The following is a 26,463-nucleotide window of genomic DNA, read 5'->3' on the forward strand; positions in this document are numbered from 1 at the left end:
TCCCTCTCGGGTCCAACGAGCAGAATCTCTCCACCTTCCTGTTGTGAAGAGTGGCAAATAAGTCTAATACCGGTTTGCCTCAGGCCTGTACTATCTGTTGGAGTACTCGGGGATTCAGCGACCATTCTCCCTGTCTTAGCCTTTTGCGACTTAGGTAGTCTGCTTTCGTGTTTTCGACACCCTTTATGTGCAGAGCTGTGAGGGACAGTAGGTGATGTTCTGCTAACTGGAGAAGGGCAGATGTTGCCCCCATAAGGGAAAAGTACCTTGTTCCCCCCTGGTGGTTGATAGAAGCTGCCACTGCATAATTGTCGGATATAATCCTGGTATGACGACCCTGAAGGATAGGGAGGATATGTTTTACAGCCCTTTCTACAGCCCATAACTCTCTTACATTGGACGTCTGATGTCTTTCTGGTTGGGACCAGGACCCCTGTATCGAGAGGGTCCCTAGATGTGCACCCCATCCCGTACCGCTTGCGTCCGTTGTGATCACATCCTCTAACGGAGTTAGCCTTAGGGATCATTTCGCGTCTGGGGTTCAGTGGCTATGTGCACACGTCAGGATTTCTTGCAGAAATTTCCTGAACAAAACCGGACATTTTCTGCAAGAAATCCGCATGCGTTTTTTCACGTTTTTTGCGCGTTTCATGCGTTTGTTTTTTTCCGGAGCTTCCCAATGCATTAAATAGCTCTGGCGCCGGCACTCCGGAGTGGAGCGTGCAGCTCCATGTATTGCTGTGCGGCTGCACGCTCCGCTCCGGAGTGCCGGCGCCAGAGGAGGGATTTCACCTGCGAGACTCGGCCGTATCTCGCGTATGTGTGATCCCGGCCTAACTTCCTAACAAAAAAAAAAGTTACGTTTCAAAAATTGTGCTGATGTAAAGTTCATATTTGGGAATTATTTATGAACTATTTTGTGTGATATAAAGCTGTGTTTTAAGGGCATAAAAATTAAGACTTTAAAAATTGCTACATTTTCTAAATTTTTGTTTTTAATCACAAATAAACGCAAGTTATATCGAAGAAATTTTACCACTATCAAAGTATATGTCACAAAAAAAGATATCTCAGAATCAGTGGGCTCCGTTGAAGAGTTATTACTCCATAAAGTGACAGTTGTAAAATTTGGCCTGGTCATGAACGTGCACAGCCTTGGGGAATGAAGGGATTAAGCGAACCATCATTTTTAACTGAGCAAAAAAGGGGAGAAGCCAGCGCAGCCTAAGGTTAAGACGCAATACATAAAGTGCAAATGCACATATTAATTTCTAACTATTATCAAAATGAGACATTTAGCAAACAATTGATCAATTCTTTGAGCCACCCCGCCTCTTCACGGCAATCTCATATTGGGGCAGTCCTACACTACGTTTTTTATATTCGCTGTGCCATAAAGGCCTCCTAAATGAACTAAAAGCAAGACCACATTAAAAGCATGCTGTACCTGGAGCATTACTGAGTCACCCCCATGGCGCCAGAGTAGGCAAGCGAGGATAAAGGTTGACCAGGTCCAGACAGACATTTCGGATCCAACCTCCACACTGCCCATCCAGTACCACAGATGAAGAGTGAGACAGGCTGAGGCACAGGTGCATAATTAAACAAAGCCTGAGGCAGGGCAGGGCTGCTATGTGTGTGTACAGCAGCCTATCAATCACTGAGACACAGAAAGAATGGCGCACATAACCAGGCGCGGCTCTGGATGGGCAGTGTGGAGGTTGGATCCGAAATGTCTGTCTGGACCTGGTCAACCTTTATCCTCGCTTGCCTACTCTGGCGCCATGGGGGTGACTCAGTAATGCTCCAGGTACAGCATGCTTTTAATGTGGTCTTGCTTTTAGTTCATTTAGGAGGCCTTTATGGCACAGCGAATGTAAAAAACGTAGTGTAGGACTGCCCCAATATGAGATTGCCGTGAAGAGGCGGGGTGGCTCATAGAATTGATCAATTGTTTGCTAAATGTCTCATTTTGATAATACAGTTAGAAATTAATATGTGCATTTGCACTTTATGTATTGCGTCTTAACCTTAGGCTGCGCTGGCTTCTCCCCTTTTTTGCTCTATCATTTTTAACTGGTTCAGTTTTATCTCAGGGCTTCTTCTAGGTTAGGCCGGTTTCACACTTGCGTTTGGGTAGAGTGCGTAGGGCTGCGTACTTCCTCCCTTAAAGGGAACCTGTCACCTGAATTTGGCGGGACTGGTTTTGGGTCATATGGGCGGAGTTTTCGGGTGTTTGATTCACCCTTTCCTTACCCGCTGGCTGCATGCTGGCTGCAATATTGGATTGAAGTTCATTCTCTGTCCTCCATAGTACACGCCTGCACAAGGCAAGATTGCTTTGTGCAGGCGTGTACTATGGAGGACAGAGAATGAACTTCAATCCAATATTGCAGCCAGCGGGTAAGGAAAGGGTGAATCAAACACCCGAAAACTCCGCCCATATGACCCAAAACCAGTCCCACCAAATTCAGGTGACAGAGTCCCTTTAAGGTCTGCCCACTTCTTCCCTTAAGCTTCGCCTACGTCCGCATGCGTCCTGCATACTCAGCTTTAACATTAGGTACGCAGGGACATGCGTTGTTTGTGGAAGCGTCGTTTTGACATGCCCGCCGACCGCACGGGAGCGCAACATGTTGCGGGGCTTAAGGGAGGAAGTACGCAGCCCTACGCGCTCTACCCAAACACAAGTGTGAAACCGGCCTTATAGTGCTGCTTGGTTGAACCCCTGGTGATCATACATTTATGCAGTATTGCTGTTATGTCAGTGAGCGCAATATGCATCTGTCATGTTCTTGGGCAAACGTGAACAGAAACTGTGATGCAGCACCCACTAAAAGAGACTGCATAACACTGCCAACCACTGCGTTTATTTGATCAAAATATATATATATATATATATATATATATATATATATATATATATATATATATATATATATATATATAAATATAAATTATTAATTTAAACAAATTATACCATTTTTGATAAATATGGGCCAATATCCTTTAGTGATACCATTTTTTTTTCTACACACCACTTAGAACATTTTTGCCTTGTTCTTATATATTTTTTTAGAGCTTGGGTCATTATGGATGTGAAGATAACAAATGTGCACTTATATTGTAGTTATGTTCCCATATTGTCGTCATGTCCCCATATTTTAGTTATGTCCCCATCCAGATCCCCATATTGTAGTTATATCCACATCCAGGTCCTCATATTGTAGTCATGTCCCCATATTGTAGTCATATCCCTAAGTTTTAGAGGAGGAAAATAGAAAAAAGAGGCAAAAAATGTGGTCAATTCTGCACGAATATCCCCCATCTTGGTATATATACGGTATGTCCCCAATCCAGGTATACATGGCCCCCTCATCCTCATATACATAGCCCCATCAGAAAAGCAAACCCCCCCCCCCCCCAACATTCTACTTACCTTCCCCGTGCTCCCTTGCAGCGTCTTGTTCTGATGCCAGCAGCTTACTTATGCATCCAAGCAGCGCATGGCAGTGACGTCATGCGCTGCCTACAAGCAAAGGACAGCTGCCAGAATACTCACTGCTCTCCACGCCAGGACTATAGGAGTGGAGAGCACTGAATATTCATTGATCTTTAATAGCGGGCACAGTAGCTGGCATCCTGTGGCCGGGCGATCACGTGTGCCTGCTACTTAAAAGAATATTCACTGCTCTCCCCTTCTATAGGTGCGGAGAGCAGTGAATACTCATTTTTAGTAGCACGCACACGTGATCTCCTGGTCGCTGCGCTTACTGTGCCCGCTATTAAAGAGAAATGAATATTCACTGCTCTCCACTACCATAGATGTGGAGAGTCGTGAAAATGCATTTCTCTTTAGCAGCGGGCACAGTGGTTAGCCATAGCAGCCGGCTCCTGCCTCCAGTGACCCGCAGCTCCACTGCTGCTGTTGCTCCTCACCTCCACACCACAGGAGGTCCAACATTTCAACTGAATGTGCGTCTAAGGACACACTGAGTGACGCTAATGGTGAAGTAGGACACATGCTGCGGGGCGGTAAAGAGATTTTATTTAAATATACATTCATTGATAGAGAAAGGTACAAATAAATAGATCTCCCCCCTGCGCGATCCTGGACGGGGAAGGAGCCATCACACTGCGTTGCCGTATAAAATTCACAGTATCTATGGCTTCTTCAGATAAGGCCGAGGAGCTGCCGCGTCTCCTGGTCACATTGCACCTCTGGGGCTCAATGTCACCAAGGGAAGCATAGATGGACACAAACCAGCAAGCAGATGTCACGGGAAGCCATGAACATTTAACGAGTATTGACATGTTACTAAGCAGCAAGATGGCAGACAGCGTGAGGTGGGGGCAGACATATCATTGCTGGAACCTGTGTGGCTGCATAGGGGTCCAAGATGTAAGTGCCCATTTCTAACTCCAAAGCAAGTATAACCTTTTTTTCTTTTTTTTTTTTTAAGGAGCTCTTGGGCTGAAAAGGGCCCATGTATTGTTCTTGCACAGGGGCCCCTTTTCTGTCTGTATCCACCAGTGGTCGGAAGGTTTCTGGTATCCGCCTAATGGGAGACTATGATATCTGCAGAAGAGGGAAGGACGCGAGCTTAGCCACTGATATTTTTCGTACCTGGACCTGTCACTCGAGATGACACAGGTTGCAATCCAAAACAAAAAGTCACTAATTTACAGTATAAAAGATGACAACTAAATATACAGCTAAAAAATCATATAAATACCAAAGAAGAAAGGTTGGGGTGTTGAGAGATCAGTGCAGAGGCCGAGCGCCCAGTACACCATATGTGCACAGACGACGCTCAATGTCAGGTGGAGCTGTATACACTTGTGGTCTCCGTGTCCTCAGATCCATCACAAATTAAGTCCTACACAGAAACACTTTCCACACAGTTGAAGTCATGCCAAGCACGGGGGCGATGCCACATTACAAGCCCAGCGCCTTAGGCTTGCTTATGGATGACCCCCTCCCCCCACAGCTTCACCTCCTGGGAAACAACCACAGGAGGTGAGGGGGATCTGCCCCGGGGCACGTGCAGGTTGTCTTTTATTTAGTCCATCCTAATACTTTGTCTATCTATTCGAGAGTCTTGGTTTTGGGGTCATCATCTTTAATTATTTTGGAACCAACCCCCTCGATTGTGGGAACAGTGAAGATCCAGAAGGCCCCGAAGGTGGAGCTGTTCTTCGGCTGCTGGTCTTAGGTCTGGAAATGGGGAAGAAATAATGAAAAACAAAAATGAGTGCACAGAAGAGAAATAATTAGCTGCAATTGGAGCAAAAATCCACTGAGCTTATACACAGCAGTTAATAGGAACAAGCAAAGCTGCTATGTAAAGCACAGAAGACAAAGCTGTAAAATAAAGAAAGCCAAGACAGGAGGGTACATTTCTGACTGCATTAGACTCCAGCAGACGTTGCAGCTAAGCTGGAGCCACTGGACAGAGCGATCCAAAGCATTGTACCTTGCCAGTGTAGGAGACCACGTTATTCCACAACACCAAAAATATATACTGGTCAGTATCCGTAGCATTAGGTGCGCTGGCCTAACCTGTACAGCCCCAAATATTGCAGGACCACTCACCTGGCTTTGGATTTCTTGCTGACTGAGCTCTCAAACGTTGAGGCGTCCACTTGGATGTCATCTTCATCTTGCAAAGCAGCTTCCAAAGCAGCCTGGACCTTGGGGGCCACAGCCGGACCCTCGTAGTCTCGGGTTGTACGACTTGGCATATCAAGTTCCAGAAGAACAATATTCTCAGCCTGTGGATATGAGAATATATTATCGACCCCTTAATCATTTCCCGATACATAGACTATTAGTTTGGTAATGTTGGATGGGACCACTGATAGCACGTTTTGTGTACGACCATCTAAAACGGATGGCTGGAGCTCAACTGTGCCAATGTAGGACTGCGGCAACACTAAGGGTATCCAAACCTATATATTTAATGGGGTATTGGGTGGATGGCATTTAATAATTGCATAATGAAAGGGTCTGTAATAGATATGTTCCATCAATGTTCTCGAGATCTCCACTTGCGGTCAGTGAATGGAGACATTGATAAATAGATCCAGGGGTTATACACGGTACTCACCCTAAAGGTACGGTCACACTAGACGATATCGCTAGCGATCCGTGACGTTGCAGCGTCCTCGCTAGCGATATCGTCCAGTGTGACAGGCAGCAGCGATCAGGCCCCTGCTGTGCTGTCGCTGGTCGGGGAAGAAAGTCCAGAACTTTGTTTCGTCGCTGGACTCCCCGCAGACATCGCTGAATCGGCGTGTGTGACACCGATTCAGCGATGTCTTTGCTGGTAACCAGGGTAAACATCGGGTAACTAAGCGCAGGGCCGCGCTTAGTAGCCCGATGTTTACCCTGGTTACCATCCTAAAAGTAAAAAAACAAACACTACATACTTACCTACCGCTGTCTGTCCTCCAGCGCTGTGCTCTGCTCTCCTCCTGCTCTGGCTGTGAGCGTCGGTCAGCCGGAAAGCAGAGCGGTGACGTCACAGCCAGACCAGAGAAGCAGAGCGCCGAGGACAGACAGCGGTAGGTAAGTATGTAGCATTTGTTTTTTTACTTTTTAGGATGGTAACCAGGGTAAACATCGGGTTACTAAGCGCGGCCCTGCGCTTAGTTACCCGATGTTTACCCTGGTTACCGGGGACCTCGGGATCGTTGGTCGCTGGAGAGCTGTCTGTGTGACAGCTCTCCAGCGACCAAACAGCGACGCTGCAGCGATCCGGATCGTTGTCGGTATCGCTGCAGCGTCGCTATGTGTGACGGTACCTTTAGGCTGCCGTCCACTAGCAGTATTTGGTCAGTATTTTACCTCAGTATTTGTAAGCCAAAACCAGGAGTGGGTGATAAATGCAGAAGTGGTGCATATGTTTCTATTATACTTTTCCTCTATTTGTTCTACTCCTGGTTTTGGCTACAAATACTGATGTAAAATACTGACCTAATATTGCTAGTGTTACGGCAGCCTAAGGGTTTGTTACACATGTATCCAGCCTGTAAGCCAAGCACAAATATCACTCTTGTCCTGGGAGTTTGTAGCAATGTATCAGTGCAGGCAAAATAAATCAATGAATCTGGAGTCCAAACTTTTCACTTCATAGAGGATTGTAAAGACTGGATGCAAGTGTCACAAACCCTCTTGCTGTGTGAAGCATTTCTGTGGAGTTTCTGCCTACAAAAGGAATTTTAACATTCAATGACAGCAAGCCTGGGATCTTAGAAACATACAAATTAAATCAGAAAAAGTGTTAGAAATTTGCAGAGTCTTAAGGTACCTTCACACATAACAATTTCGTTAACGATATCGTTGCAACGTCACGCTTTTTGTGACGTAGCAACGATCCCGCTAACGATCTCGTTATGTGTGACAGCGACCAACGATCAGGCCCCTGCTGTGAGATCGTTGGTCGCTGGGGAATGATCAGGACCTTTTTTTTGGTCGCTGATCACCCGCTGTCATCGCCGATCCAGCGATGTTTTCACTAGTAATCAGGGTAAATATCGGGTTACTAAGCGCAGGACCGCGCTTAATAACCCGATATTTACCCTGGTTACCATTGTAAATGTTAAAAAAAAAAAAAAACACTACATACTCACATTCTGATGTCTGTCAGGTCCCCCGGCGTGCACAGTAAAACTGCTTTCGGCTGACTGTCAGCGCCGGCCGTAAAGCAGAGCACAGCGGTGATGTCAACACTGTTACTGCCGGCGCTCACACAGTGCAGGGAAACTCTCGGCAGCAGCGCGTGCATTAGCAGCGCTCTTGCTGAAAGCAGTTTTAACCCTGTGGACGCCGGCGGGGGATGTGACAGACATCAGAATGTGAGTATGTAGTGCTTTTTTTTTTTTTACCTTTACAATGGTAACCAGGGTAAATATCGGGTTACTAAGCGCGGCCCTGCACTTAGTAACCCGATGTTTACCCTGGTTACCCGGGTGCTGCAGGGGGACTTCGGCATCGTTGAAGACAGTTTCAACGATGCCGAAGTTTTTTCCCCTGATCGTTGGTCGCTGGAGAGAGCTGTCTGTGTGACAGCTCCCCAGCGACCACACAACGACTTACCAACGATCACGGCCAGGTCGTATCGCTGGTCGTGATCGTTGGTAAATCGTATAGTGTGACGGTACCTTTAGAGCAGACGAGCCCTTAAAGAAGAGCTTTTCTTACCCGGTATCTGGGGTCAGGTCTGACCATCATGGACATCTTGGCCTGGTGACACAATGGCCTCTTGTAGCCTATGGCAGACGTGGGTCGTTTCATCATCTGCTGATTGCTATGGAGAAAAGTGCGCCATTACCAAAGATGCAGAGGGGAGGGTGTCAGAGAATTGGCGCAGGCTACGAGAGGCAGGTCACAAGTACTTACTCCAGCCTGCTGATCGGGTGAAGCTTCCACTGATCTTCCTCCTCCTCAAAATAGCAGCGGTTCATCATCTTATTTTTCTCTTCCATTGGAATGAAATTCTCAATGATCAGATGCCTGCAGCACAAGAAGAAACAGTCAGCCCCGAACATCAGCGGACCCCAATCCCGACCAAGCGGGCACTAATTTCCAAAGCAAGCGGTAAGGTCTCATTCGTTTTTCTGCAGACTATATGTGTCAGTGCAAAAATCACAGAGACGTGTCCGTTTTTATCAGTGTCATGGACGAAAGTTACCCATACTAGTTTAAGGGTCAGTGAAAATCATGGACAGCACACGGATGGCACTGATGACTCTCGTACCATTTCTTAGTGAAAAATTATGTATGTCTGAATAAGGCCTAAAGAAGACCCCTTATCCTCAGCCCTACCCTCAGCAGCTGATGTAGCCGTACAGGGCACTTTGCCTTTTAATAGGGCATTTGTACCACGCATTATCAAGGCTGAATTGGCGGGCACAATTCTGGCCACTAAATAACTCATCAAATGCCAAAGTGACAGATGAAGCTCCTACTGGTTGCGCTGAATGGCAGAAAAGGCCATGGGTACTTGAAAGGTGTATTCCTATCTCCAAAAGGCCTATCCAATAAATAATAATAACAACCTCCAATTAGAAATGTAGTATAGTTCTTCTGATTAACTATGTTGCTTACCGCATGGGCAGGGCAAGGCAGCTTTTTAGGTATCCATGGTTGCGTCCACTCATATAGTTACAATTAAGCTGTAAAGCTCTGTGGAATATGTTGGCACTATATAAAGATTATTATTATTACAGTTAGCTGGCTGTTAGGCATCCATGGTTATGACCACTAACAGCTAACTGTCACTATATGAGTGATCATAACCAAAGCTACTGCAATGCCCTGTACATGGGGAAAGTGACATAGCGAATCAGAAGAACTATACTACATTTCTAATTGGAGGTATTTTCTAATATGCTTATTATACCTACTACATATTCGGATGGTATCTTGGAAATGGGAATACCCCTTTAAAGATGGCCATATTCCAGTACGTGTCGTATGTCAGGGTGGCATCATGTGCAGGTATTGTGGTGCCAGAGTGATGAAGAAATCTGTTCTAGCACTGTTCTCACGGATTCACTTTGTTTTGGAAACAGAGTAAAGTGAGATGAGCTCGCAGTCGGGCAGACACTGTCTATGTATCTGCTGAGGATGACCTTAAACGACATTACAACCTCACACCATCACTTTGACATACTAGAATAGCACTTGGCAAGTGCTCACATTATTTACAGTTATGCACCAACTCCAGAGCACAGGTCTCATTAGGGAGTTCTGATCAGGGATCAACACCCCAATATCTCCATAGTTCCCATTTGGAAAATCAATGTGAAAGTCTAAAGGAGAAAGTTCAGTCACTGTCCATTCTCTCACATACAACACTAAACACCTATCTATAGGATAGGCAATTAATACATGATCCCTAACCTGGGCCGAAAACGAGCATCCCATATCCTCAGTGTGAATGAACCATTAATGCGCATGTGTTACCCCACACCGCACCCTAAGGTAGCGGCAGTGTGCGTGTGTGACCATGGCTTCCATAAGGTAGCGGTAGTGTGCATGTGTGACCATAGCGTCCATAAGGTAGCGGCAGTGTGCGTGTGTGACCATGGCTTCCATAAGGTAGCGGTAGTGTGCATGTGTGACCATAGCGTCCATAAGGTAGCGGTAGTGTGCGTGTGTGACCATTGCTTCCATAAGGTAGCGGTAGTGTGCGTGTGTGACCATGGCTTCCATAAGGTAGCGGTAGTGTGCATGTGTGACCATTGCTTCCATAAGGTAGCGGTAGTGTGCATGTGTGACCATTGCTTCCATAAGGTAGCGGTAGTGTGCGTGTGTGACCATGGCTTCCATAATGCGTGTGTGACCATTGCTTCCATAAGGTAGCGGTAGTGTGCGTGTGTGACCATTGCTTCCATAAGGTAGCGGTAGTGTGCGTGTGTGACCATGGCTTCCATAAGGTAGCGGTAGTGTGCGTGTGTGACCATGGCTTCCATAAGGTAGCGGTAGTGTGCGTGTGTGACCATGGCTTCCATAAGGTAGCGGTAATGTGCGTGTGTGACCATTGCTTCCATAAGGTAGCTGTAGTGTGCATGTGTGACCATTGCTTCCATAGTGTATTTGTTGTCAGGCAGATATATCACTTGTGCCAACTATGGTCTGACCCCAAACACTAACTTTAATTTCAGCTCTCTGGTGAGCTCGTTCTGCGTCTGCTCCAGCTCCTGACGCTCCTTAATGTGTTCTTCCTGCAAGTCATGGATCTCGGCTTTTACAGCTTGAAGTTTAGAGAAGAGCTGGAGAACAAATGAGAAAGAATGAACTCTTTCATTGGTGCCACCATACCATGTTTCAATCATCCGTGTTGGAACTATCGGCAAAAAAAAGCAAAGTGCAAATGGCCCTCACCTTTTTGAGCTTCTTAGTTTTGATGTCAACCTCTTGCTGTAAAGAACTGTAAGTCTCTTTGAGCTCCAGCGTCTCCTCATCTCGATTTTCCATCTCTTGCTGCATCTCTCGCTCTCGACGTTTCTAGAAAACAGACAAGTGAGACCTCTGTGCCCCCCTCTGTAGCCAAAATATTGGCTTTTTCAAGCTGATTTATTACTTGCCTGCTCAGCGATCTCATGTCTCTTCTGCTCAAGGATCTTTTGCTGCTCGTTGGTGTGGTCTACAATGTTCTTTCCACCGACAAGAAGTTTACTCTCCATAGCCTGAGAGATTGACTCAAAATTAGTGTGAATTATGAAGAGTGGCCATTAGTACAAACACTAAGGTACCCTACATTTGGCATCCTGCAACCATGAAAGGACCACAATCAATAGAATTAGTGTGTGGAGCTTTGATTAAACCCAGAAGGACGATGAGGACCAGTGAAGAAGATGGACACTAGGCAGTGTGATAGACAATGACTGGAAAGGGAACAAGATCTTGTAACATGACCAAGCATTTAAGCCACCAATAGGCTTTCTGCAACTAAGAAAAATAAAATATTGAAAGAACCAATGACCAGCCCAATTAATTATCATCAGTTATGATCAGAGAACTCTGTCCTCTTGGCATAACATAAGTAGTGAATGGTACTATCGAGAAATGAAAGGTAATGACGTGATACAAAAGGGTGAAATCAAAAACATCTTGTATGACCCTTTCCAAAAAGTGAGTGAGAAATATTCATTGTCCTTTAGAGAACTACCACACCATTGGCCACAAATTTTGCGTTTGTTGGGTAGGGGCTTGTGAGATCTAAGGCAGCTCCTGGGATGGGTATTTAATCTACACTAAGTTGACCCTAGTGGGCACAAGACACACAGTCAATACGAGGTCATGAACACTTCCAACTACTGATACTATTGTTACTGTATCAAGAACAGAAGAACTCACCAGAATGAAGTTCTCTATGACAAGTTAGGAGGCGACGTTAAAAAAAAAAAAAAAAAAAAAAAAAGTCCTTTTACCTTCACTTTAGCTGTCAGCATTTCCATAGCTTCCTTCTCTCTTCTTAGGTCATCCATCTTCCGTTCCTTCTCCTGTAGGAGTTTCAGTTTTTCCTCTGCAACCAGACTGTGGTCTTCAATAATGGCCTTTTTCTCAATTTCCAGCTTCTCCTGCTGCTCCCGCCAATAGTCTTCTTTATCCTCCACCTCATCCTCTCCTTCACAAGAATCTCCATCTTCATCGTCCTCCCCCGCGCCAAATCTTCTTTTTCCCCTTTTGTGTCTTTTACCCACAACCCTTTTCTCCAGCTGGGCCTTGAGCCTTGCGATCTCTTCTTGGAATTCCCTTAATAATGCATCTTTAGGGTCTTCATTCACTCTAGGCTTGTTCTTGATGTTTTTGGCACGGTTGGAGTAACGTAGAGTGGTCAGTGTCTCCTCAACGTTATATGAGGCAGGGCCAATATTTGCCACCATGACCGTTTTGGCATTGCCGCCCAAAGAGTCTTGCAATAATCTGGTAAGTTTGGAATCTCTGTATGGTATGTGGGTGCTCTTTCCATCTACGAGGGCAGAAATCACATTTCCTAGTGCGGAGAGGGACAGGTTAATCTTAGTAGCCTCTTTGAGCCTTTCCCCTTGGGCTCCGGTCTTTGTTTGCCGTTCACTTCCGGCCAAGTCTACTAGATTCAACTTTCCCACGCGGATATGATTTTCACCGTCTAACCCGAGCTCGCTGCACTCAATGGTAATCATGAAGATGGCATGTGAACGGGAACTGTGCTCATTCATATTCGTTGAGCCAACCGAGCGGTTCTGGTTCCCCACGTTCATCACGTGTTCAATCTCTTTCACACTCTTGGTGACAAAAGAAGACAGGTCCTTCACGTAGACGCCTGTGTCTGGTCTTTCTTTCAGCTCCAGCCGCTTAGATTGGTCTTTAGAGAGAAGATCTCTGATCTCCTCTTGATAGATCTCTAGGTATGAAGCTCTCACAAGGTACTGTTGGTTCTGGGACCTTGAAATGTGAGTGAAGATGTGATCAAATGAGTTTGGTATGACCCCCCTCTTCTCGATGTCGCCCCTTAACCCTTCCATTGTGTATGTTTTCCCGGTGCCTGTCTGGCCGTATGCAAAAATGGTTCCATTAAAGCCGAGCAAGACTGAGTCCACCAGAGGCCTGAATGTCTCATCATAAAGCTCCACCTGCTTAGAGTTACCGTCGTAGACTGCATCGAAAGTGAAGGTTTTCGGCAGCTCGTTAGAGGCTCCTTTCTGAATCCTTACGGCCACTTGACCGAGCTTAACATCCACATCGACTACTTTATCGAACCCGGCAGCTATCTCCTTGCTGTTCATGGGCCGACATCGCACCACAACTCGCACAGACTCCGAGCTCTTTAACTTAGACATCTTGTATTGGTTTGTTGGGTCTGGAGCGCCAGGTCACTTTACCAGTCTTCCAACTACCACCCTACAGACAAAGAAAAAGAACAAATGCAAAAAAAAGTATTACATTGTGAACCTAACTGAAGTCAATCTAGGAGTAGAGGTGTCTGCTGTGGATTCTGGCATTCCTCCATGTGATCTGGCACGTAGCGTATTACGCAGCGGCTCTGCACAACATATGTCATCTCTGTGGAGAGCAGAGCGCCTGTTCAGGTCAGTGTGCCAGCAAAGTGGGTCACAGGAGAGGAAGAGACGCTATTTCTGTTATGCTCAGAGCCTCCCATATACTGCTACACACAGGTGCATCACTATTAAAGGGTAGGCAGTCTTAAACGCAGCTTGAAGCATTATAAATGCAGTGGATGATATCAGTGACAGCTAGGAATATAAATGTCCCAGCACTGAAGACGTGTGACAAAGAAGCGATCCCAGAGGGAAGGATGGATTTTCTACACCACAGTGAATTCCATGATCCAGAGCTGGATCCTAGCTACTAAATGCAACACTGCCCCGGTAATCTGGCAAAGGTGCCTCATTAGCATAGATCAAAAATGGGCCAATCAGATAAAGGATCAGAGATCACGTGTCTGCACTTACAACCTATCGTTCTGGGATAAGATAAGAATACAAGGGTGTCATGTGCGATACTGACTGATCCAGAAAGCTAAATGTATGTACACAGACTCCACCAGCAGAATAGTGAGTGCAGCTCTGGAGTATAATACAGGATGTAACTCAGGATCAGTACAGGATAAGTAATGTAATGTATGTACACAGTGACTCCACCAGCAGAATAGTGAGTGCAGCTCTGCAGTATAATACAGGATGTAACTCAGGATCAGTACAGGATAAGTAATGTAATGTATGTACAGTGACTCCACCAGCAGAATAGTGAGTGCAGCTCTGCAGTATAATACAGGATGTAACTCAGGATAAGTAACGTAATGTATGTACACAGTGACTCATCCAGCAGAATAGTGAGTGCAGCTCTGGGGTATAATACAGGATGTAACTCAGGATAAGTAACGTAATGTATGTACACAGTGACTCATCCAGCAGAATAGTGAGTGCAGCTCTGGGGTATAATGCAGGATGTAACTCAGGATAAGTAACGTAATGTATGTACACAGTGACTGCACCAGCAGAATAGTGAGTGCAGCTCTGGAGTATGATACAGTATGTAACTCAGGATCAGTACAGGATAAGTAATGTAATGTATGTACACAGTGACTCCTCCAGCAGAATAGTGAGTGCAGCTCTGCAGTATAATACAGGATGTAACTCAGGATAAGTAACGTAATGTATGTACACAGTGACTGCACCAGCAGAATAGGGAGTGCAGCTCTGGAGTATAATACAGGATGTAACTCAGGATCAGTACATGATAAGTAATGTAATGTATGTACACAGTGACTCCACCAGCAGAATAGTGAGTGCAGCTCTGGAGTATAATACAGGATGCAACTCAGGATCAGTACAGGATAAGTAATGTAATGTATGTACACAGTGACTCCTCCAGCAGAATAGTGAGTGCAGCTCTGGGGTATAATACAGGATGTAACTCAGGATTAGTATAGGATAAGTAATGTAATGTATGTACACAGTGACTCCACCAGCAGAATAGTGAGTGCAGCTCTGGAGTATAATACAGGATGCAACTCAGGATCAGTACAGGATAAGTAATGTAATGTATGTACACAGTGACTCCTCCAGCAGAATAGTGAGTGCAGCTCTGGGGTATAATACAGGATGTAACTCAGGATTAGTATAGGATAAGTAATGTAATGTATGTACACAGTGACTGCACCAGCAGAATAGTGAGTGCAGCTCTGGAGTATAATATAGGATGTAACTCAGGATCAGTACAGGATAAGTAATGTAATGTATGTACACAGTGACTCCACCAGCAGATTAGTGAGTGCAGCTCTGGAGTATAATACAGGATAAGTAGTGTTATGTATGTACACACAAAAATTAGTAATCAGTAATAACTACTAAACAGCCACAACCTGAACCCCCACTTTATCTGCTAACTTCATTATTAAATGGTAGGCGTCATGCTCCTCCCCACCAGACCTGCACGCTCCAGGATGATACCGCTGACACGATGTATTGACTATATGGTGGCCCGATTCTAACGCATCGGGTATTCTAGAATATGTATGTATATAGCAGCCACATAGTATATAGCACAGGCCACAACATATTCTTGAATACCCTATGTGTTAATACAGGCCACACAATATATAACTGTGGCCACGCAGTATATAACACAGCCCAAACAGTATATAACACAGCCCACATAGTATAACACTGACCACGTAGTATATAACGCAGCCCACGCAGTATATAACATTACCCACATAGTGTATAACACTGCCCACGAAGTATATAGCAGCCATGTAGTATATAACGCAGCCCACGCAGTATGTAACACAGCCCACATAGTATATAGCAATGTGGGCACTATATGCGTGGTTAAAAAAAAGACTTAAAATAAAAAATAAACATATACTCACCGTCTGAAGGCCCCTTGTAGTCCTGGCGCCTGTGTGCGGTGCACGCGGCAGCTTCTGGTCCCAGGATTGGTATGAGCGCAGGACCTGTGAAGACATCACGGTCACATGACCATGACATCATGGAAGGTCCTTCTCGCATAGCATCCTTGGCACCGGAACCTGCCGCTTGCACTGCCGAGGACAGCGCGCACGTTGGAGGGTGAGAATAACCTTTTTTTTTTTTTTTTTAATTATTATTATTTGTAACATTAGTTTTTTTTACTATTGATGCTGCATACGTAGCATCAATAGAAAAAATTTGGTCACACAGGGTTAATAAGCTGCGTTAATGGAGTGCATTACACCATGGCATAACGCGGTCCATTAACGCTGCCATTAACCCTGTGTGAGGGCTGACTGGAGGGGAGTATGGAGCGGGCACTGACTGCGGGGAGGAAGGAGCGGCCATTTTGCCGCCGGACTCTGCCCGTCGCTGATTGGTCGTGGCAATGGTCGTGGGCGTTTTGCCACGACCAGTCAGCGACTTGGAATTCCATGACAGACATAGGCCGCGACCAATGAATATACAGACAGACGGAAGTGACCCTTACACAATTATATAGTAGATCAGAGCATCTGATATACGACTACTAAAAGTCTAATAAATGTAAATTTGCATTATGGTGACTCGCTTCCCATCTTAGGTTACATGGTGTCTCGCTGCCCAGCCTTGGAGCAGTCTCATCAGGCAGGAAATACTTTACCTTTCATGCTCCTGCTTGCAATAATGGCCTTTTGGGAGTTGAGAAAACAAAGCTGTACAGCGCATGATGTACTCAGTGCTGGACGGACCTTTGATCAGCGCTCACAATGATTCTGCAAAGACGACGCCCAGTGATTGGACTGTGACAGCACTGCTACAATCCTCATCTGCTGATCACAGGACCAACTCCTTGTCAGGGCTCTTAAAAGGCCACATATCCAAGCCCTTTCCACTTCCTGCCGACTTCAACTCAAAAATATTTCACGAATCCGTTCATTCCTCAACCAAGAATCTGCAAAAACCCTAGTCCATGCCCTCATCATCTCTCGCCTTGACTGCTGCAACCTCCTGCTCTGTGGCCTCCCCTCTAACACCCTCGCACCCCTCCAATCTATTCTAAACTCTGCTGCCCGACTAATCCACCTGTCCCCCCGCTATTCCCCGGCCTCTCCCCTCTGTCAATCCTTTCACTGGCTCCCCATTGCCCAGAGACTCCAGTACAAAAGCCTAACCATGACATACAAAGCCATCCACAACCTGTCTCCTCCATACATCTGTGACCTCGTCTCCCGGTACTTACCTACACGCAACCTCCGATCCTCACAAGATCTCCTTCTCTACTCCCCTCTTATCTCCTCTTCCCACAATCGTATACAAGATTTCTCTCGCGTATCACCCCTACCCCAACATATCAGACTCTCGCCTACCATCGAAACCTTCAAAAAGAACCTGAAGACCTACCTCTTCCGACAAGCCTATAACATGCAGTAACCACCGATCGACCAAACCGCTGCATGACCAGCTCTACCCTCGCCTACTGTATCTTCACCCATCCCTTGTAGATTGTGAGCCCTCGTCGGCAGGGTCCTCTCTCCTCCTGTACCAGTTATGACTTGTATTTTTTAAGATTATTGTACTTGTTTTTATTATGTATACCCCCTCCTCACATGTAAAGCGCCATGGAATAAATGGCGCTATAACAATAAATAATAATAATAATAATACTGCAAACAATATGAGGAACCATGAGCACAGAAAGCTCAGAGTCCGACTAATAGATTGGGGCCTGGCAGAGTTCCATCATCCTGGGCAGGAATATAATGTGAGAGTCGCCTCCAGATACTTCAAGGGTCCCGAGCTGCTCGTTGATTATCAGGTATAACAGCCTAGAACAACTCAAAGTCCCACCTGTATGCAGACGACACTCAGATCTACCTCTCTGGCCCAGATGTCACCTCTCTGCTGTCCAGAATCCCGGAGTGTCTGTCAGCCATATCCTCCTTCTTCACCTCTCACTTCCTAAAACTCAATGTAGACAAAACCGAACTCATCATCTTTCCCCATCTCGCGTATCCCCCCTACCTGATCTATCTATTATGGTAAACGGCATCACGCTCTCTCCTGCACCTGAAATCCGCTGCCTCGGGGTAACTCTCGACTCTGCCCTGTCCTTCAAACCGCACATCTAAACTCTTGCCACCTCCTGTCGCCTCCAACTCAAAAATATTGACAGAATCCGTCCTTTACTCAGCCTACAATCAACTAAAACTCTTGTGCATGCCCTCATCATCTCCCGCATCGATTACTGCAACACCCTCCTCTGTGGCCTCCGCGTTAACTCTCTTGCATGGCTCCAGTCTGTCGTCAAGTCTGCTGCCCGACTAATCCACCTCTCTCCTCACTACTCCCCTGCATCTCCCCTCTGCAAATCCCTCCACTGGCTCCAAATTCCCCAACGAATCCAGTTCAAACTCTAAGGCCGGGATCACATATGCGAGACACACGTCTGTGTCTCGCATGTGAAATCCAAGCTCTGGCGCCGGAACTTCAGAGCGGAGCGTGCGGCTCCATGTGTTGCTATGCAGCCGCATGCTCCGCTCTGGAGTGCCGGCGCCAGAGCTTGGATTTCACATGCGAGACACGGACGTGTTTCTCGCATGTGTGATCCCGGCCTAACACTGATCTACAAAGCCATCCACAACCTGTCCCCTCCCTATATCTCTGCACTAATCTCCCAATATCTTCCCTCACGTAATCTTCGATCCTCCCAAGACCTCCTACTCTCCTCCACACTTATTCATTCCCCACACAACCGCCTCCAAGATTTCTCCTGAATATCCCCCATCCTCTGGAATTCAACGCATCCGATTATCCACCACCCTCGGATCCTTCAGATGGAACCTGAAAACCCATCTCTTCAGGAGAATCTACAGCCAACAATAACGATTCCGCCGACTCACCACCACCGGAGATGCCGCGTCACCAACCGCCGAAGCTACCACCTCACCAACTGCCCGAGCCGCCGCCTCACCAACTGCCCGAGCTGCCGCCTCACCAACTGCCCGAGCCGCCGCCTCACCAACTGCCCGAGCCGCCGCCTCACCAACTGCCCTAGCCACCGCCTCACCAACTGCCCAAGCCGCCGCCTCACCACCACCAGAGGTGCCGCACCCCCGACCTCCTGTCTCTTCCCCATTATCCCATGGAATGTAAGTCTTGCCATTACATGGCACTTTGATTCTCTCCACGGCCTTATGGCTACCCTACCATCTTTCTGTGTTTAGGCACATCAGACATGGCTACCATTCATCGACTGTTTAGCTTCCCTTTAAAGTGAAATACACGTTATATCCGTTCATATACTACCCATATTGAATCCAACTTGTATATTTTGACCTCATTGGATGTGTTTATATGTTTACATATTTCATACTTGTTGACACATCTCCTAATAGGTATTTTCTATCCTTATATCCACAGTCCATTGTTTTTGTTCCACTAACTGTCTCACATTTTACATTGTATGGTGTTCACTCCTTTGGAGCAATACTATGTCACCTGTGTGAGTGCAGGCACTTTTTGTGTTCTTAATGCCGCCTTCTACCCTTCTTTGTCCAAATAAACTTAATGTTTTACCCTTCATACTTATTGTCCTTCCATCTGCCCTTCCCTGTCTAGAAATTAGACTTGTGACCCCCGAGTGCGGCATAAAAACAGGTGATCGGTTTCCTGCGGGTCAAAGTCAGCGCAAATCCACATTATAATGAGAAAATCGATTGATCACAGCAGCTTCAAACATGGCATGGCTAGACATCAATTTTTTCTCGGTTTTCTTGAGCAACGGTGTCCAAAGTAAGGATGGCAAAGATGGATGATTAATCAGATTAGATTCATTTGCCACTTAAACGACGCACAGTTCCGATTTTCATTAAAATAACAAAAAAAATTTGCCAATATCAAGGCAAAGGCGGCAGCAGTGCTGGCAATAAGGTGCGCAGGTGGCCTGGAAAGGAGGCACTGCATTTCTTCAGTGATGGGGAGTGGGGTTCTGTCTGAATCTCCCTAAGGCCTCTGTCACAGTTTTCACACGCACCGGAGACACTGACACAAGTAGACACATTGAAATCTATGTTGCTGTGCACATGTCAGTGTGTTTCCATGGACCATGTGACCCATACGTAGACATGACTGTTTTTTACCGGCAGCATGGGCCACAAAACGAGGAGCACACTGGGATGTTATCCATGTGACACACACAGGTGCCTGAGCAGCAGCGGTACAGCAAGCGCTGTTCCCCGGCGCCGGGTGCTGAAGACGACTCATCATTCTCCCCTGCTCTGCCGGCGATCAACGTGAGCAGAGGAGAATGATGAGAGTTATATTTAAGTGATAACAATGAGAGTAGGCGGTGGCTGATAGGATTATTACTCCAATAAGCCTACCCCTGCTGCCACTAATAACAGTGACAGCAGGAGACGCTGATGGGAGTATTCAGCACCCGCCGCCTGTGCTATAAATTAATGAGGTGTCCGTGCGTATTGTACTGATGCAGTACATGGTTGCCACAAGTATTACACACACGGACATTGACACTTCTGGTACCGGGAAAAAAATGGACGTGTGAGACTGGCCTACAACAGGGATTCAGATGAACCGCCGATAGGACCATAGAATACAACGTCAAAGAAAGGGGGGATTTCGTTTGTGTTTTATCTATGAACGTGGCCGTTTGGGCAGATGGGCACAGAGACGTGGCTTACTGCCCTTTCTGTACCCATTTGAAGAAACGCACACAGAAAACAAAAATAGAAGAAGTTCAAGAAATCTGTCCGCTCGGTTCATTTTTTTCCCTCTCTTGTCCCATCGGTGGTTTAAACCCCCATCCCCCCAAAACACAAAACATTCAGTCTGCCCCCCGGATGCAGTGTGATCAGCATGTATAGCAGTCATATCTATACCCTATGGCACTTCAGCTTTCGGGGGGCAGATGATGACACATCCCAACGTGTACGCAGCAAGCCATGCACAGCGGGACGAGATGGGGGCTGATGAATCAAGAGCGACATTAGTCGGCAGGAGTAAAGGTACCTTCACACATAACGATATCGTTAACTAAATCGTTGTGTGTGACAGCGACCAACGATCAGGCCCCTGCTGGGAGATCGTTGGTCGCTGAGGAAAGTCCAGAACTTTATTTCGTCGCTGGACTCCCTGCAGACATCGCTGGATCGGCGTGTGTGACACCGATCCAGCGATGTCTTCACTGGTAACCAGGGTAAACATCGGGTTACTAAGCGCAGGGCCGTGCTTAGTAACCCGATGTTTACCCTGGTTACCAGCGTAAACGTTAAAAAAACAAACTACATACTTACCTACCGCTGTCTGTCCCCGGCGCTCAGCTTCTCTGCACTCCTCCTGTACTGGCTGTGAGCGTCGGTCAGCCGGAAAGCACAGCGGTGACGTCACCGCTCTGCTTTCTGGCCGCTGTGCTCACAGTCAGTGAAGGAGGAGTGCAGAGAAGCAGAGCACCGGGGACAGACAGCGGTAGGTAAGTATGTACTGTTTTTTTTACTTTTACGCTGGTAACCAGGGTAAACATCGGGTTACTAAGCGCGGCTCTGCGCTTAGTAACCCGATGTTTACCCTGATTACCCGGGGACCTCGGGATCGTTGGTCGCTGGAGAGCCGTCTGTGTGACAGCTCTCCAGCGAGCAAACAGCGACGCTGCAGCGATCGACATCGTTGTCGGTATCGCTGCAGCGTCGCTGAGTGTGAAGGTACCTTTAGATGCACCAGATTCATTACAAGACACACCGCTTTACGAATTGTGCATCTTCAGGTTTCCAAAGTCATGGAGTAGCCCCAGGCTTAAAGGGGACAGCTGAGTGACTAGTTGTTTTGTGCCATACATTATGTTATAGCCCACTTAGACCCACCATCGTGACTAGAACTAATATTATTGCTACAGCACGCATAGATTGTTCACTGTGCAATCCCTCACACAAGAGGCACCTGCTTTATTTTAAAAATAATCTTGTTCCCCTTGATGTAGGACTTATTCGGGTAACAATCATGATTTATATCATTGCCTGATACCATATTATCTAAGGGACATATTTTTCTTGATCTCATATTGTTTCGTGCCATGTAGTCCTCTTCCTCTACGTAGCCCTGCCCTCATCTCTGATCGGAAGCTTTCTGCCTATGCAGTGTACACAAAAAGCTGGCAATCAGTGATGCGAGAGGGGTTATGCAGAGCTTAGCATTCAGAGAACAGCTAGATCTGCAGCAAATATAATAGGGATTTTAACAAAACTAGAGTAAGCAGAACAGTAAGTGACACCACTGGAATCAGGGTCTCTGCCCCTACATTATTTTATTGTCAGATTACATAGAAAAAACCTGGTGACAAATTCCCTTTATAATTATATGAAGAAAAAAAAAAAATGAGATTTTCACCCCTTTCTGACCACGGGATAGTACGTCCGAGGTCAGATCCCCTGCTTTGATGCGGGCTCCGGCGGTGAGCCCGCATCAAAGCCGGGATATGTCAGCTGTTTTGAACAGCTGACATGTGCCCACAATAGCGACGGGTAGAATCGCGATCCACCAGCTGCTATCAACTAGTTAAATGCTGCTGTCAAACGCTGACAGCGGCATTTAACTAACGCTTCCGGCCATCGGGCCGGAAATGAGCACATCGTCGACCCCCCGTCATGTGATCGGGGGTCAGCGATGCGTCGGCATGACAACCTGAGGTCTCCTTGAGACCTCTGTGGTTGTTGATGCCAGGCTGCTGTGAGCGCCACCCTGTGGTCGGCGCTCATAGCAATGCTGGAATTCAGCTACATAGGAGTGATCTAATGATCGGTGCTATGTAGCAGAGCCGATCGAGTTGTGCCAGCTTCTAGCCTTCCATGGAGGATAATGAAGCATGGCAAAAGTTAATAAAAAGAAACATTAAAAAAAAAAAAAATGAAAAAAATATAAAAGTTTAAATCACCCCCCTTTCGCCCCATTCAAAATAAAACGACAACAAAAAAAAAATAAAATCAAAGCACACATATTTGGTATCGCCGCATTCAGAATCGCCCGATCAATAAAAAAATAAGGATTAACCTGATCGCTAAACAGCATAGGGAGAAAGAAAAAAAAACGCCAGAATTACGTTTTTTTGGTCACTGCGACATTGCATTAAAATGCAATAACGGGCGACCAAAAAATCGTATCTGCACCAAAATGGAATCACTAAAAACGTCCGCTCAGCGTGAAAAAAGTAAGCCCTCACCTGACCCCAGATCACGAAAAGTGGAGACGCTACGGGTATCAGAAAACGGCGCAATTTTTTTTTTTTTTTAGCAAAGTTTGGAATTTTTTTTTCACCACTTAGATAAAAGACAACCCAGACATGTTTGGTGTCTATGAACTCATAATGACCTGGAGAATCACAATGGCAGGTCAGTTTTAGCATTTAGTGAACCTAGCAAAATAGCCAAACAAAAAACAAGTGTGGGATTGCACTTTTTTTTGCAATTTCACCACACTTGGAATTTTATTCCCGTTTTCTAGTACACGACATGCAAAAACCAATGATGTCGTTCAAAAGTACAACTTGTCCCGCAAAAAATAAGCCCTCACATGACCATATTGACGGAAAAATAAAAAAGTTATGCCTTTGGGAAGGAGGGGAGCGAAAAACGAACATGGAAAAATGGAAAATCCTAAGGTCATGAAGGGGTTAATTTTTTTGGCAAAAATCGCCCAACCCTAGTCAACAAGTATAACGAAAAATGGTGAAATCGAGAAAAAAAAAAAACATTCAGAGAAAGGGAATCTTGTAGATGTAAACAACTTGTCATTCCACACATGGGCTATAGGTCTAGGGCCACTATTGTCTACAGGAAAGGCTGAAAAGAGTCCAGTGGGGAAACAGCCCAAGAGTGATCGCAGGACAGAGCAGTCACATCGCCTTCCCAGAGGATGCAGGATTGTGTGGAGCTGTACTGACAGAAGAGGCAGAATCTGGCACAAGCAGCATGGGGCCCTGCGGCGGCCGAGGTATGACACCACCACACGGTGCCAGGTCCCAGGTATGACACCACCACACGGTGCCAGGTCCCAGGTATGACACCACCACACGGTGCCAGGTCCCAGGTATGACACCACCACACGGTGCCAGGTCCCAGGTATGACACCACCACACGGTGCCAGGTCCCAGGTATGACACCACCACACGGTGCCAGGTCCCAGGTATGACACCACCACACGGTGCCAGGTCCCAGGTATGACACCACCACACGGTGCCAGGTCCCAGGTATGACACCACCACACGGTGCCAGGTCCCAGGTATGACACCACCACACGGTGCCAGGTCCCAGGTATGACACCACCACACGGTGCCAGGTCCCAGGTATGACACCACCACACGGTGCCAGGTCCCAGGTATGACACCACCACACGGTGCCAGGTCCCAGGTATGACACCACCACACGGTGCCAGGTCCCAGGTATGACACCACCACACGGTGCCAGGTCCCAGGTATGACACCACCACACGGTGCCAGGTCCCAGGTATGACACCACCACACGGTGCCAGGTCCCAGGTATGACACCACCACACGGTGCCAGGTCCCAGGTATGACACCACCACACGGTGCCAGGTCCCAGGTATGACACCACCACACGGTGCCAGGTCCCAGGTATGACACCACCACACGGTGCCAGGTACCAGGTATGACACCACCACACGGTGCCAGGTCCCAGGTATGACACCACCACACGGTGCCAGGTCCCAGGTATGACACCACCACACGGTGCCAGGTCCCAGGTATGACACCACCACACGGTGCCAGGTCCCAGGTATGACACCACCACACGGTGCCAGGTCCCAGGTATGACACCACCACACGGTGCCAGGTCCCAGGTATGACACCACCACACGGTGCCAGGTCCCAGGTATGACACCACCACACGGTGCCAGGTCCCAGGTATGACACCACCACACGGTGCCAGGTCCCAGGTATGACACCACCACACGGTGCCAGGTCCCAGGTATGACACCACCACACGGTGCCAGGTCCCAGGTATGACACCACCACACGGTGCCAGGTCCCAGGTATGACACCACCACACGGTGCCAGGTCCCAGGTATGACACCATCACACGGTGCCAGGTCCCAGGTATGACACCACCACACGGTGCCAGGTCCCAGGTATGACACCACCACACGGTGCCAGGTCCTAGGTATGACACCACCACACGGTGCCAGGTCCCAGGTATGACACCACCACACGGTGCCAGGTCCCAGGTATGACACCACCACACGGTGCCAGGTCCCAGGTATGACACCACCACACGGTGCCAGGTCCCAGGTATGACACCACCACACGGTGCCAGGTCCCAGGTATGACACCACCACACGGTGCCAGGTCCCAGGTATGACACCATCACACGGTGCCAGATCCCAGGTATGACACCATCACACGGTGCCAGGTCCCAGGTATGACACCATCACACGGTGCCAGGTCCCAGGTATGACCTCACCATGTCAGGTACCAGCATGTCAGCATCCCGCCCTGCAGGGCTCCGGTTGGCATTTAGAGGGCACGCTCACGGATACTATACGGGTCCCGGTGGCCACTACAGACTGTCCTGAGCCATCACTCCTTAATCCCTGCTTTCTCCAGTCCCCTCAGCCCCAGGCCATGCTGCTCCCCGCTGGGCCCTGTCCGGTGCCCGGCCGCCTCCTCGCCATGTGCAGACACCCCCACAGCTGCCCCCGATATCTCCGGGTTGCCCCTCACCTGCCATGTCCCAGCCGCCGGTCATTCCGTCCCTCTGTCCACCCGCCGGATGCCGACTGACCGCCGGCTCTCACTTCCTTAGCAACAGGCCTCGCAAAGACGCGCTCACTTCCTTAGCAACGGTCAACAGGCCGCGGTTTGTACTTCCTTAGTAACAGCTGCGTAACCACGCCCACAAGCGGCAGCTACACCGGCTGATATGGTAGAACTACAGCTCCCAGCAGCCCCGCTCCAGGTCTATGAGGGCCCTTAAGTACCACAATCCCTGGGGCCCCTATGCTTCTTACTTGAACTCTTCACCTCCATTTTCTGTGGCGATTTCTGCAGCTTTACTGGAGCTTTCATTGGTACCATCTTTAGAGGTGGAAAAAAGTGATTCCGCCATTTTAATATGTTTTTTTTTTACACTTTCCCGCATTCATGGCACGCACGGGATAAATATTCAGATGTTATTAGTTCACACAGTCGCGGTGATAACAAATATGTATTTTTGTAGGTTTTATTTACATTCAGGGACCAGCTGAAATTCTAGATTAAAAAAATGTACCGTATATACTCGCGTATAAGCCAAGACCCCTAATTTTGCCACAAAAAAACTGGGAACACTTAATGAGTCGAGTGGGAAATGCAGCAGCTACCGATAAATTTTAAAAATAAAAAGGGATAGGGAATAAAGGGATACCAATAAAAGTAAAATTAATTGAGATATCAGTAGGTTAAGTGTTTCTGAATATCCATATTGAATCAAG

At 47.2% G+C, this 26,463-nt stretch overlaps 1 protein-coding gene across 1 annotated transcript; it reads right to left on the reverse strand.

Annotated features, from left to right (window-relative positions):
- Positions 1-4,028: 4,028 nt before the first annotated feature.
- On the reverse strand, positions 4,029-25,832 carry KIF3B (kinesin family member 3B). The gene is made up of 9 exons (XM_069750985.1): positions 25,715-25,832; positions 11,944-13,396; positions 11,098-11,199; positions 10,895-11,017; positions 10,664-10,782; positions 8,405-8,518; positions 8,207-8,312; positions 5,597-5,775; positions 4,029-5,218 (listed from the first exon to the last, which is right to left on the reverse strand). The coding sequence occupies exons 2-9, from the start codon at positions 13,333-13,335 to the stop codon at positions 5,128-5,130; spliced, it is 2,226 nt and encodes a 741-aa protein (XP_069607086.1). The 5' UTR covers positions 13,336-13,396; positions 25,715-25,832; the 3' UTR covers positions 4,029-5,127.
- Positions 25,833-26,463: the final 631 nt, after the last annotated feature.

The sequence above is a fragment of the Ranitomeya imitator genome, chromosome 2 (genome assembly GCF_032444005.1).
Source record: "Ranitomeya imitator isolate aRanImi1 chromosome 2, aRanImi1.pri, whole genome shotgun sequence".
In the NCBI taxonomy this organism is placed as follows: domain Eukaryota; kingdom Metazoa; phylum Chordata; class Amphibia; order Anura; family Dendrobatidae; genus Ranitomeya; species Ranitomeya imitator.